General features: G+C 46.7%; 1 protein-coding gene across 50 annotated transcripts in view; it reads left to right on the plus strand.

Annotated features, from left to right (window-relative positions):
* Nucleotides 1-11,206, plus strand: part of LOC131761076 (myomegalin) — a 223,919-nt gene extending 212,713 nt beyond the window's left edge. For 11 of the 50 annotated variants that reach the window (XM_059071456.2, XM_067034347.1, XM_059071546.2 and 8 more), the window contains 8 exons: nucleotides 2,962-3,201; nucleotides 4,736-4,852; nucleotides 5,409-5,635; nucleotides 6,816-6,959; nucleotides 8,061-8,199; nucleotides 8,491-8,537; nucleotides 9,449-9,500; nucleotides 10,171-11,206. In XM_059071456.2, the coding sequence (XP_058927439.2) occupies nucleotides 2,962-3,201; nucleotides 4,736-4,852; nucleotides 5,409-5,635; nucleotides 6,816-6,959; nucleotides 8,061-8,199; nucleotides 8,491-8,537; nucleotides 9,449-9,500; nucleotides 10,171-10,316 (1,112 nt within the window). In that variant the 3' untranslated portion in view covers nucleotides 10,317-11,206. Of the gene's footprint in view, nucleotides 1-2,961; nucleotides 3,202-4,735; nucleotides 4,853-5,408; nucleotides 5,636-6,815; nucleotides 6,960-8,060; nucleotides 8,200-8,490; nucleotides 8,538-9,439; nucleotides 9,501-10,170 lie in introns of all 50 variants that reach the window. The other 39 variants (XM_067034321.1, XM_067034418.1, XM_067034325.1 and 36 more) reach the window with 12 other exon arrangements.
* Nucleotides 11,207-13,077: the final 1,871 nt, after the last annotated feature.

The following is a 13,077-nucleotide window of genomic DNA, read 5'->3' on the forward strand; positions in this document are numbered from 1 at the left end:
GTTTGGATTGATTTTTTGTGTGTGTGCATGTATCAACTGTAGATTTTTGGTTTGCAGTTACCATGAAATTTTGAGATAGCAGTCTATATATATATATATACACACACACACACAAGATATTTTTAAGTTGCTAGTCTCTTACTTTCAAATGCATTTCCAATATCCTGCATCTGTACTCTCCTCTTCTCACAATTGCTGGTTTTGATATCACAGTAGAGTGTGGATGATTTCCTACCTTTACAGTATGTTTGATTTACCAGTGAGCTTTCCCGTTCATAATTTTCTTGTTTCTCATTGTGGCCTTTTCTTTTTGGCCTAGAGAAATTCCTTTAGCATTTGTTGTAAAGCTGGTTTGGTGGTGCTAAATTCTCTTAGCTTTCATTTGTCTGTAAAGCTTTTGATTTCTCCATCAAATCTGAATGAGAGCCTTGCTGGGTAGAGTATTCTTGGTTGTACGTTTTCCCCTTTCATCATTTAAAATATATTCTGCCACTCCATTCTGGCCTGCAGAGTTTCTGATCAAAAATCATCTGATAACCTTATGGTGATTCTCTTGTATGTTATTTGTTGCTCTTCCCTTATTGCTTTTAATATTTTTTTCTTTGTCTTTAATTTTTGTCCATTTGATTCATGTGTCTCGGCATGTCCCTCCTTTGGTTTATCCTCTATGGGACTCTCTGCTCATCCTGGACTTGGCTGACTGTTTTCTTTCCTATGTTAGGGAATTTTCAGCTATTATCTCTTCAAGTATTTTCTCAGGCCCTTTCTCTCTCTCTCTTTTCCTTCTGGGACCCCTATAATGTGAATGTTGGTGCATTTAATGTTGTCGCAGAGGTCTCTTAAAGTGTCCTCATTTCTTTTCATTCATTTTTCTTTATCCTGTTCCACAGCAGTGATTTCCACCATTCTGTCTTCCAGCTCATTTATCTCTTCTTCTGCCTCATTTATTCTGCTATTGATTCCTTCTAGTGTATTTTTCATTTCAGTTATTGTATTGTTCAACTCTGTTTGTTTGTTCTTTAGTTCTTCTAGGTCTTTGTTAAACATTTCTGTCTTCTCAATCTGTGCCTGCATTCTTTTTGTGTGATTTTGAATCATCTTTACTATCATTACTCTGAATTCTTTTTCAGGTAGATTGCCTGTCTCCACTTCACTTAGTTGTTCTTCTGGGGTTTTATCTTGTTCCTTCGTGTGGAACATATTTCTCTGCTTTCTCATTTTGTCTCACTTTCTGTGTTTGTCATCTCCTTTCCACAGGCTTCAGGATTGTAGTTCTTCTTGCTTCTGATGTCTGCCCCCTGGTGGGTGAGGTTGGTCCAGGGGCTTGTGCAGGCTTCCTGGTGGGAGTGACTGGTGCCTGCCCACTTGTGGGTGGAGTTGGGTCTTGTCCTTCTGTGGGCAGGGCCAAGTCATGGGGTATGTTTAGAGGCAGCAGTGGACTCTGGATGACTTTATGCAGCCTGTCTGCTGAAGGGTGGTGCTGTGTTCCCACCCTGTTGGTTGTTTGGCCTGAGACATCCCAGCATTGGAGCCTGCAGGCTGTTGGGTGGGGCCAGGTCTCAGTGCCAAAATGGCAACCTCTAGGAGAGCTCATGCTGTTGAATATTCCCTGGGGCCTCCACCACCAGTGTTCTTGTCCCCACAGTGAGCCACAGCTGACTCCTGCCTCCTCAGGAGACCCTCCAAGACCTGCAGGTAGGTCTAGCCCAGGCTCCTATGGAGTCATTGCTTTGCCCTGAGTCCCAGTGCTCATGAAACCATTTTGCAGTCTCTAAAACTGGAGTCTCTGTTTTTCACAGTCCTGTGGAGATCCTACACTCAAACCCCACTGGCCTTCAAAACCAAATGCTCTGGTAGCTCCTCCTCCCTATTACAGTACCCCAGGCTGGGGAGCCTGACATGGGGCTCAGAACTCTCACTCCTGTGGGAGGACCTCTGCAATATAATTATTTTCCAGTTTGTGGAAGTGGGTATGGGATTTGATTATATCATGGAAGCACCCCTCCTACCATCTCCTTGTGGCTTCTTCTTTGTCTTTGGATGCAGAATATCTTTTTTGTAAGTTCCAGTGTTTTTTGTTGATGGTTGTTCAGCAATTAGTTGTGATTTTGGTGTTTTCATGAGAGGAGGTGAGCTCAAGTCCTTCTACTCTGCCATCTTGTCCTGCACTCCTCTTCATTTATCCCATTTAGTGAGAATATTCATATAGCTCATTGCAGAAATATTGTGTTTGGTTAAGGCCTGTGGCCCTGATGCAACTGGGTGCATTATTATATGGTATATGCATCATATACCCTTGCTAAAAACCAAAACGAATTCTATCTTTTTAACTACATTTGGCTTCAACGTTTTTAGATGAGCAATTGTGGTCTTGTAGAATATTTCTTAGATCTCTTCTTCCCCCAGTACATAGAAACAGGCTATGAATGGTGAGTGGAGGTTAAAAAAAACTAGAAGAAATTGAGAAGCCCAGTTAGTTATGATCCCTGGTCTGTGGTACCCCTCTCCCATTCTTACATGCTGCCCAAAGCCCTGATGCCTTCCTCCTCCTCTCCCTTTGATTCCTGAATGTGAAGGTCATCACATATCCTTCTCCCTTAGCCCCTCCCCTTCTCTAGTTCAGTATTGATCTCCTGCCCTGGAAGACCCTGCTGTCTAGCCTGCAGGACTGACGTTAATAAGGTGAAATAATAGGCTTGACTTATCTGCCAATTAAATGCCCTCTTGATGGACGAGGGTCATTTGAGCCTCCAGGTGAACTCCATGCTGGAGTGTATGCCATCTCAGTGTGCACCAGGCCCTGCATAGGAAAAGTGACATATCCATCACAGGTGTGTTCCTGGGACCCTGAAATTACAGTGGGGTCCTTGGCAGAAAGGAACGTCAGAGGAGTGTTCTGACAAATGCTTGGAAATACTTGGTTCAGTGCCACCAGACCCTCCGTCCTCTCTCTACTTTCAGCTTACACCTGGGATGCCTGTCACCAAGCCCCTTTGAGCAGTGACTTGAGCCAACTGGTGGCAGAGATCCAAGCTTTGAGAGGGCAGCTGGAGCAGAGCATTCAGGTGAACAACTGTCTGCGACTACAGCTCGAGCAGCAGTTGGATGGTGGTGCCAGCAAAACCAGCCTCAGCCCCTCCTCTGTTAACCAGAAATTCCCCACCAACACTGACCCTGGAAACAAGCAGCTGCTCTTCCAAGGTAGGAAGGAAAAGGGAATCAGGAAGCCCTCAGCCAATGGGGAGGTCCCCAGGATGTCTGCGGTGGAAGGGACAATCTCGCCTCTTCCATGCTCCTTAAGGTCAGGGTAAAATCGAAGATGCTTCAATACAGTGCCTTGAGAGCACAGGATTTAGGGTCAGATCTGGCTCCAGATTCTGAGTTTGACACTTATATGTTGTTTGCCTTGTGTTTAAACTCCTCAGGTATTTAAGCCTTAGTTTCCTCATCTTTAACATGAGGATAATAATAAACACTGTGCATAGTTATATGGAGCATTAAGTGATATAATTTACAAGTGCCTGATGCAATAAGTGCTCAACAGTTAACAGCTGTATGTATTAATGCCTATTCTTTATATTTGCAGAGTGCTTTAAAATTTACCACGTTTTCAAATAAATTTTCAAATAATTTCATCAGAGCTAGGGTAGATCTTACTATCTCTGTATTTTACATGAGAAAACGTAGGCACTGAGACAATTAACGGACATGCTAAGGTTTACAGGAGTTAAGAGGCCAACCCAAGATTCGAAGCAGAAGTTTTGATCTGCTCTCTGTGTTCCTCCCACCTCACTATGCTCTGTCTCAGTGTTGCTTCTCTTTCCTCTTATGCTTTCCCCTCTCAGAGCCTCCCCACAGCACCAGCCAGGACTCATCTGAACTGGCTCAGTCACTCCTCCTTCTCATCATACAGCACAGAGGCCTGAGGTGGAAAGCAGGTTCTAAGCCACATTTGCCTGAGCAGGGTCATTTCTATCTCTTCGTGATATTTTCCAATTCCTCCCCTGGAGGATTGCTGCCTGGTCTCCAGTAGGGCATCTCAAAGTCACCAAGGCTTATGGCTCCTATTCTTCTTATAATACTACATGCTTTCTAGTATGTCTCTTTCTTATACTACTACATATTTTACAGCACTGACTCATCAGAATGGTGATTAGAGTGCTGAGTTTAATCGCCCATAAATCCATTCATTCTTTGATCAAATATTTTTAACATATATACTACATATATTTATACATATTTATATTTAGTTAAAAAGCATTGTATTATCCGCCTACCGATGCAGGGGACACGGGTTCGTGCCCCAGTCCTGGAAGATCCCACATGCCGCAGAGCAGCTGGGCCCATGAGCCATGGCCACTGAGCCTGTGCTCCGCAACGGGAGAGACCACAACAGTGAGAGGCCCGCGTACCACAAAAAAAAAAAAAAAAAAAAGCATTGTATTAGACACACTGCATACAATATTATATTCAAATCAAGGGTTAGGAAAATATATCTAATAATTTTTCAAACTAGAAGTTGCTTTCTCATGGAATAGCATTCAATTACAGGAATATCTTGCTCCAAATTAAGTGGTGTGTTTGCCACTGGTTTTGACTGTGGTACATGGACGATGATTATGTAAGAGGAGAGTCATGTTGCCTTAGATCTCCAGTAGTGAAGATAGGCTGTGCATGTGTTTCGGGAGCAGTATATTCCAGGGTTCCTAAAGTTGTGGCTATCTTTACTCCCTAGATTCAATTGCCTCCCCTCCAGTTCGGGATGTGGGCATGAATTCTCCAATTCTGGTCTTCCCCAGCTCTTCTTCCACTGCTCATGGCTCAGAGACCACAACCTTCAATAGGACAAATGGTAAATAGGGCAACTACAGGATTCAGGGTCTAATGATGGAAAATGACTGAAGCAAGTAACCTTTGGTTCTCTATATGCACATTATCTGAATTTAGAGATTTTTCTCTGCATGTCCCACGGCCTTTAGCCCTACTCATTCCACCTCCTGTGGCTGCCTTTTTTGTCATTATTCATCCTCCTGTGGTTTTCCTATTGCTCTGGTATTTCTTCATTGCACTATAATCTCTTCCTTCTTGAAAGTGCTCTCTGTATCCAGCTTAATTTCCTTGTCTGTGTCTTCTCAACCCCCAAATTGAAAATTTTTTAAATTTGTCCTGAATATTTCATTTGTCAATGAGGATAAAATTTGCCTCCTGGCAATTTTATCATTATGAGATGATGTAAGAAAGATCATAAAAATATAGAAGCCAGAATACCTATGGACTTCACACTTGTACTTTCCAAGATTGTCATTCTTGTTTCTGGCCTCTTTCACTATTTGATGTCCATTTTGGATTGAACTGAGGATGATTATGAATAACAGTAGATTCTGTGTTATTGTGGTTTTATTCTTCAGAGCTGGGTTTGGATGCTTCTCCAGTAATGAAGAACCCTCCCAAGCTGGAGGGTGATGCTACTGATGGCTCCTTTGCCAATAAGCATGGCCGCCATGTCATTGGCCACATTGATGACTACAGTGCCCTAAGACAGCAGATTGGGGAGGGCAGACTGCTGGTCAAGAAGATAGCATCGCTCATGAGATCAACATGCAACTTCCCTGGCCTTGAAGCTCCAGGCACAGAGGTAATCACGTTTTAGCTCTTAGGTACAACTTTTCCTTAGGCCCTTTCTTCTTCTGATTTTAGCTTCTTCTCCCTCTATTTTTTTTTTTTTCCTGTTCCACATCTCCCATCAGCTGAGGATACATCTTCCATTTATATCCAGCTAGGCCTTTTATCTTCATCTGCTAATTTCACTACAAGCTCTGCTCTGTTCCAGATGTAGCTGACTTGCTATTTCCCCTCAGAACCACAGAAAAGCATGTGCAGCATTGCCGTCCTCATCAGTAGAGCACATTAAGCATCAACATACACACAATGCTGTACTGAGTACCCTTTGGTAGCTTATTATCTGCTAAAGTCATGCTGGCATATGACCATCTGTGGGCAGAATAAAATCACTTAACCAGTTGGCTGGAAAATGAGAATCTGTGTCCATATGGTCCAAATATGTGGAAGGGGTGAGGAGGGTGGCAGCCATGGAATTTCTCTGCTCACACTGAGCAAGGGGGGAGAGCAAGCAGCAAGGCTTCACAGAGCCCTTTCCCAGGGATAGATCCAGGTGCTAGCTGCTATGCTGTCTGAGCTACTGGAGATGCACAAGCATGCAGGGACAGCCCTGCCCCCAGGGGCCCCCACAGTAGAGAGGGATGCCCACACCTGAATAAATAAATATAACCAGGGGCTCCAGGCACAAGGTTACAAGTGCTCTGGGTGTGAGGGCATGAACCGAGAATTGGCTGTTATCCCAGGCAAGGAAAGTAACAGGTTCAAGCGGGGGGGGGGGGGGGTGTGCCAACAGGGGATATGTAAGTTCTCGGGGGAGAACATGACAGGTAAAGGGAGCGGTACCTCAGTCCTTCGAGCTACAAGTGGTGCAGCCCATTTGAAGCATAAGATGTGATATATGGAAGGACAAGGGGGGCCAGTGCAAAAATAGGGACCTTAGACTTTGGAGCATGAAGCAGGACTAGAAGCTAAAGAGTGTGGGGAAAGCCGGAGTCAAATGAATTCTTGCAAATCGAGAGGTCCCTGCTGAGGTCAGAGAACCGTGGCTTCCAGGTTAGAAAAGGATTTCACAGGTTTAAGCAGGCCTGTGTCTATGCCTCACCCACAAAGGAAGCTGAGGCCTATGCTCAGAAAAAAAAAAAAAAAGTGATCTCTCAGCCCCGGAGATGCCCATGGCTACCTCCCCCTTTTCCCAGGTGATAGGCAGTGAAGGCATCCACGAGCTCAGGAACAGCACCAACGCCCTTCACCACCGACTGGAGGAGTCAGCCTCCCTCCTCACCATGTTCTGGCGAGCAGCCTTGCCAAGCTCTCACGGCCCTGCGCTGGACAGCAAAGTGGTAAGAAGCCAGCATCCCCTACTGGTTCTGCCCCCAAATATCCTTCTGCCTCCTTGGCCAGCAGATCCTGAAGATCAGGAGCCTAATGGGCAGCTGGGACAAAGGGGACCTGAGGGGGGCGTCCGTGGAGGGAGACCTCTCCTCCGCGGTGGCTGCTTTCAGTGCAGCTCTGACTCCATCCCCTCTCCCCCCAGCCCTGACCCCCAGGATAAGTACTCAAAGAGCAGAAGGAAAGGACATGGAGGAGGCAGAGACACGAGAGCCCTGGTAACCCCTAAATGTGCCATTTCTTTAACTTTCTGAAGTCTGGCTGCGCTGAAGTTCAGGGCCATGTTAAAACATCAACATCTCCTTTCCCATCCTAGCCCACAACCACCTCCAGCTCCACATAGTCAGGCAGGATCACAGAATGTCACCAGGAGTCACCCAGCCTCTTGTAGCCACCCCCTGGAATCCCAGAAAATCACTTACATCTGCGTCTCAGGGTCAGGCCTGGGGAGAATCAGCCTCCCCCAGGAGCTCTCAGATCTCAGACTGCTTTTTGGTTGTTGACCTTGGATAGGCAGGTTTCAGGATCCCTCCCAGGGGTTCCAACTCCAGACTAAGATCACTGACACTTTAGGGGCCCCAATTATGTTAATTCCAAGGAGGGAGCATTTTGCCATCTTGTGGTTGGCAGATATATTTACAAACTTACTGTCTCAGGCCAGCCCCGTCTCCCCAGGCGTGATATCCAGGCATAAAATGCCTAACGACCAAGTCTTACTTGTGAAGCCCAAGTGATATAACTATGTCAGCATGAAATCTGAGCTCTTGTTCACAGCTGGGAGTTTCAGTGTGGCCTGGAGTCAGGTTCTCTGCAGCAACAGGAGTGTACCCTGTGCTAATCTGCACGGGGGCTTCCAGGTCCTCAGTGTTGCCAGCTCATGGCCCATCCTGAGCCATCACCTGCTGGAGGGATTGAGAGGCTTTAATGAGGGAAATCGGCTCCAAAAATACTTGTGAAGATTGTAGAATCCTCTTTGGAGTTGGAAAGAGCCATAAAACACAGGGTGCTTTAGGCCTTCTGACCATTGACAGAGAGCCTGTTTTTCTTCCCAGGGAGAGTGCATGAAAAGGGAGCTTCTGGAACTGAGAACCAAACTGTCCAAACAGGAGAGTCTCCTTCGGAGCACAGCTGAGCATCTGAAGGTCGCCAACCAGCAGAAGGAGAGCATGGAACAGTTTATCTTCAGCCAGTGTGGGTGCCCCCAGCCCGGGAATGGGACAGAAAATGGGGATCCTTCTGGGTAGCCACCTGTGCTGTGAGTGCACAGACACCAGAGAGGTTAGGGGACGGGGAAGACTGATGTGACGTCTCTAAACATCCTGTGCCATCAGTAATCGTGGAGGCAGAGGAGGGGACACAGGGTCGGGGCACAGCAGGGGACCCTGAGCTGAGTGTCCAGAAAGACAAGCTTTAGAACACAAACCCAATGCAAGCGTGGGCCCACTGGTAATTTCTGCCTTGGGGGCTGCTTTCTTGTTTCAGTGAGCAGGACACACGATGTTTTGAAGAAGGCAAGGACGAATTTGGAGGTAAGGAAACTACTGCACCACTCGGAGCCATAGAGCCCGCCCCAGACTTTTCACCATCTGTCGTCAGAGTGTGCAGGTGATCCTTGACCTGCTCTGACCTTCCAGGAGGAGATGTCTGGTCCATCTGTGGGAGCTCAGGTCCTCAGGAGCATCCCTCTAGATTCCATCCTCATCAGCCCTCCACCCCAATCAGCAACCTCCCCTGACCTCTCGGTTGACCCTTACTTTGTCATCATCTTCTCTCCTTACTCCAATTCTGTCTCCTTTATGCCAGGTCAGGAGTGGGGAGAAATGCAGTTCAGTTGATTCTCGAGGTCAGAGGACATATGGGGTCTGCCTCTGAAGGAGCTTTCAGTAAAGGGATCCTGAGGCCAGTCATGTGTTCTGGGGTTTCCTATAACATTATAAGAAAAAATAATTGAAAGATGCAACCTAATAAGTTGATTTCACTGCACACTATTGGGCTGAAAACAGCAGTTTGATTTTGATATCTCTTTTTCTTTAAGCAACAACACAAAAGAAAATCCTTAGGTCTTATTGATCTGAAAGAGAATTTGGTAATAAGTAAAAACTGAAACTTAAAGGGAAAGATATTATCTCTATGGCAGACCTTCTCTACTTTTATTTAAAACACTAACACATTCTCTAGCAACCACTTTGATGAAAAACTTGAGGTCTTAGAAATGGCCTAAAAATCAAAAACTAAACCTTTTACCTTGGACTTTAAAGCTTTGCCATAAGCAATTAAGCACATTCCTAGGAATGTTCCTAAATTGTAACCTAAGAGAGTGTTGACCCCACAGTATGAAAATGGGTTGGGCCATAATTTAACTCTGTTTTGTTTGTTTGTTTGTTTTGCTAATTTCTTCTGTTTTTCTCTGATGATTCCTCTCTTTCCTGAGCCTTTTTAGAAGAACACTTACAAGATTGCCTCTGTAAAACCTTATTCCTGCCTCAGCAAAGGTAACCCAACAGCCTCTCATACCTGCTGGCTTCCCCAGTTTGGAAGTATCCTTCCCACTTCCCCTAGGCCACTGGAAAGGCCCCAAGCCTGGGACCTAATCCCAGCCTTGTCACTAAGTGGCTGAGTGGCTTTGGCTGGCCCCAGTCTCTGGGGCCTGCTGACCCTCATCTGTAAGAGGGGGCATTACAGTTAGATGATCTCTGAGGTCCCTGCTGACCTGGCCCCTCCCCCTCCTCATCAAGTAAACAGAACATAAATTTAACAGGGGGACGTCCCTGCAAAATGTTCTCTCCTTCCTACAACAGGCTGCTTCTATATATGCCTGTTTCATACTAAGCACTTCTTTTCCTGGGAAATCACAGAAGCCATCCTTTTGCTCCACAGTGAATTGGAGAGTGAACTGGCCCCTGAAGAGGGAGTGGTAGGATCCGGCCACCTGGTGTGCAGTGGCTTTGAGCAGAGATATGACCACGGGAGGTGGTGGGAAGCTTTTCCTCGAACCTGGTGGCCCCAGTTGCTCCTCCAGACCTCAGCGCATCCCCTCAGCTCATCCTCGTGACAGGCTCTCAGCGTGCTCCTGGCTTCTGTCACCACTCAGCACTCTCTCCAGCCTCAGTTAGCCACCAGCAGGGCCTGATAATGGACTCTTTGTGTTATTTTCATCTGCAGGTGAAATCCCTAAGGGCTCTGCCATGCACTCCAGTCCTGTGACCCTTGCCTTCCAGGAGCCAAGCAAGAAGCGAAGCCACCAGAGGTCCTTAAAACAGCAGGGAGGATGGGCCTGCCCCCCTTCTTTGCAGCTCCCAGTCTGCTGAGGAGGATCTGGGTCTCACTCCTCCACACCTGCTGGAGGGTCTGGGAGGAGTCAGAGATGTGGCCTGGTGGGGCAGGGCGAAAGGCAGAGGGCCTCTCCTGCAGTTGAGGAATAACCAGCCAAGGTCCACTGGACCCAGCACTAAGCAAAACAGGAATAGTTTGTAGAATACCTTGTGGCACTGCTTCTGAACACCCCAGGGGCTTGGGAACCGGCAACAGCACATTTCTCACCTCATCCTCCGAGGGTCAACTCAGGGGAAATAGGACCTGCTTCCTAGTCATGGAGCATATGGTCCCCACACTGGAGCTCCACGGCAGATCTAAAAGCACAGGAGTGAGCAGTGGCACCCTGCAGGACAGTGTTGGCAGACCTAACCTGGGCCAGCGAGCTGGGTCACAGTCAGGCTGGGGATTGGTCTACACTGCAACACCTGAGTTATTTGAATCCACGTGGTGAGAGCAGTGATTCCCAGATGCCATCTAGTGCTTAGCCTAGACCTCCTATTTCTATTCTATTATGATCTCCAAAATGTGTACTGACCTTACTCTAAATATGCTGTCCCATTTTGTCATCCCAACTTCTCTCTGGGAACTAGGGACTAATGGCCACACCAAGCCCATTGAAAGTCTTGTGTAAAGCAGATCAGTGATCATTTTTAAGTGACATGTGAGCAACTCCCAGTTGCTAGAGCCTAGTCTGTGTCTTCACAGTGCTTTAGAATGTGTGTGTGTATAAATGTATGATATATATTTATATATGTTGCTATAGCGATATGTTGAAGGCTAACATAACTGGTGGATAGGGTCAGTGGGAGGAAATGAAACAGTCTTTTTGGTGGCTATTAAAGCAAAATATGTATAAAGAAATAAAGTTTTCTTCACCTGCTTAGTTTCTAATTTCTATACCAGTCCTCAGGGTGAGTGTGTAAAAATAGGAAAGAGAGACTGTCATTAAAAAGCTAACTGTCCAAAGCAGAATCAAAATGGTGGAGTAGGTGGATGTGGAGCTCCTCTCCCCAACAGACATATCAAAAATACATCTACATGTGGAGCACTTCTCCTTGAAAAGTGGCAGAACTCCTGTAAAACAAAGCTGCAAGAAAGATCTACATGTAATTAATTGGGTAGGAAAGGAAAAAAAAGAAGACTTGGGTCAGCACCTGGGCTCCTTGGTGGGATCTGCAAGGAGAAGGTCCACAAGGGTAGACCCTTGCCCTGGGGAGTGAGCAGGTCAAGTCACAATATGGGCATCCCAGTCCTGGGGTCCTGCATGGAGTGGCCAGGCCCCCTTGCCTCTTGGGAAATCTGCTGAGACAGAAGGGTTGGAGAAGACTAGACTTTACTCACCAGCAGTGCATGCTGGCTCGCTGACAATCAGTGCAGAGAGTGTTGCACTGGGAGCAGTCCCCTTGCTGTATTTCCCAGTCCAAAGGGGCAAATGCCCTGGCCCCACTCACTCCACACCACAACCTGGCACAAAATCCTGCCAGAGACTAGATCTAGTCATGCAGAGACAGACTAGGAAATCTGGGGTGTGATCTAGGAGTAGCCTCAGATGCCATAGTCAGCAAGGGCTCAGAGCAACAGGTGTAAATGCAGCAAACATTAGTGTGTGTCCATGGTGGCACAACAGGAGTGTGCAAGGGCCAAGCAATGAATCTTGAGCAGACAGGCCCTGGGAGAGGATATGATCTAGCTAGGCAGAAACAGCCCAGAGGGCCTGGGGTGTGGTCCAGCTGGGGCTGCAACGGCCATTGTGAGCATGCTTAGGAGTACGCAGTGGTTTGTCTTCCAGCTCAGCACTAGATCTGGGGCAGACAGGTCCTGGGTGAGGTCTGCCACAGAGGCAGCCCAGATCTCAGGTGGCAGTGCAGCCACCTCAGTCCCTGCAGCCACAACCCCCCAACCTCCAGGCCCAGCCCACTCCATGCCACAGTCTTACACTAGATTTGGGATAAACACAATGGGGACACAATCTTGGGCTGCCTCTGAATGGAGCTGTGGATGCCTACACAGGTGGAGCATAGGTCCTCTGTAACCACACAGGCCTCACTTTCTTCAGCACTCTCCTCCTTTGGGGCAGGGCATGTACTCAAGGACAACAGAAGCTGATCAAACCAACCCTCAAGGCTTCTACTTCAACTGGGGAGCACACCCTGCCCCTGACAGGGCCATGACATGGAGCAGAGAGGGACCCCCACCTCACATCCAGCACAGGCTCTAGATACTACACTGCCATCCACACCCTGCTATCAAGGGGATAATGGCCAGCACACATTGAGAAAAGGTATGGCTGGCATTCATCCTGAAACTAGCCCTCACATCAAAAATAGACTCATGGAAGCTACACAGGGACACTCCCAAATAAACACAGCCATTCAAGATCACAGTAGATAACTGTTTCTCCTAAAATCATAGAGACAGAGAAATTTAAGTAAAATGAAAAGGAAGAGGATCTACTCCCAATTAAAAGAACAAGAGAATTGTCCTGAAAGAACAAATAATGAAACAGACCTCGCCAGTCTACTAGACCTGGAGTTCAAAAAGGAGGTAATAAATTCAAGATAAGAAAAGCTATTTATGACGAACCCACAGCCAATATAATAGTCAATGGTGAAAAGCTGAAAGCCTTCCCACTAAAATCTGGAACAAGACAAGGATGCCCACTAACCTCTTCTATTCAACATAGTATTAGAAGCCCTAGCCACAGCAATCAGACAAGAAAAAGAAATAAAAGGTATTCAAATTGGAAGGGAAGAT

Source organism: Kogia breviceps, chromosome 1, assembly GCF_026419965.1.
Source record: "Kogia breviceps isolate mKogBre1 chromosome 1, mKogBre1 haplotype 1, whole genome shotgun sequence".
Classification (NCBI taxonomy): domain Eukaryota; kingdom Metazoa; phylum Chordata; class Mammalia; order Artiodactyla; family Physeteridae; genus Kogia; species Kogia breviceps.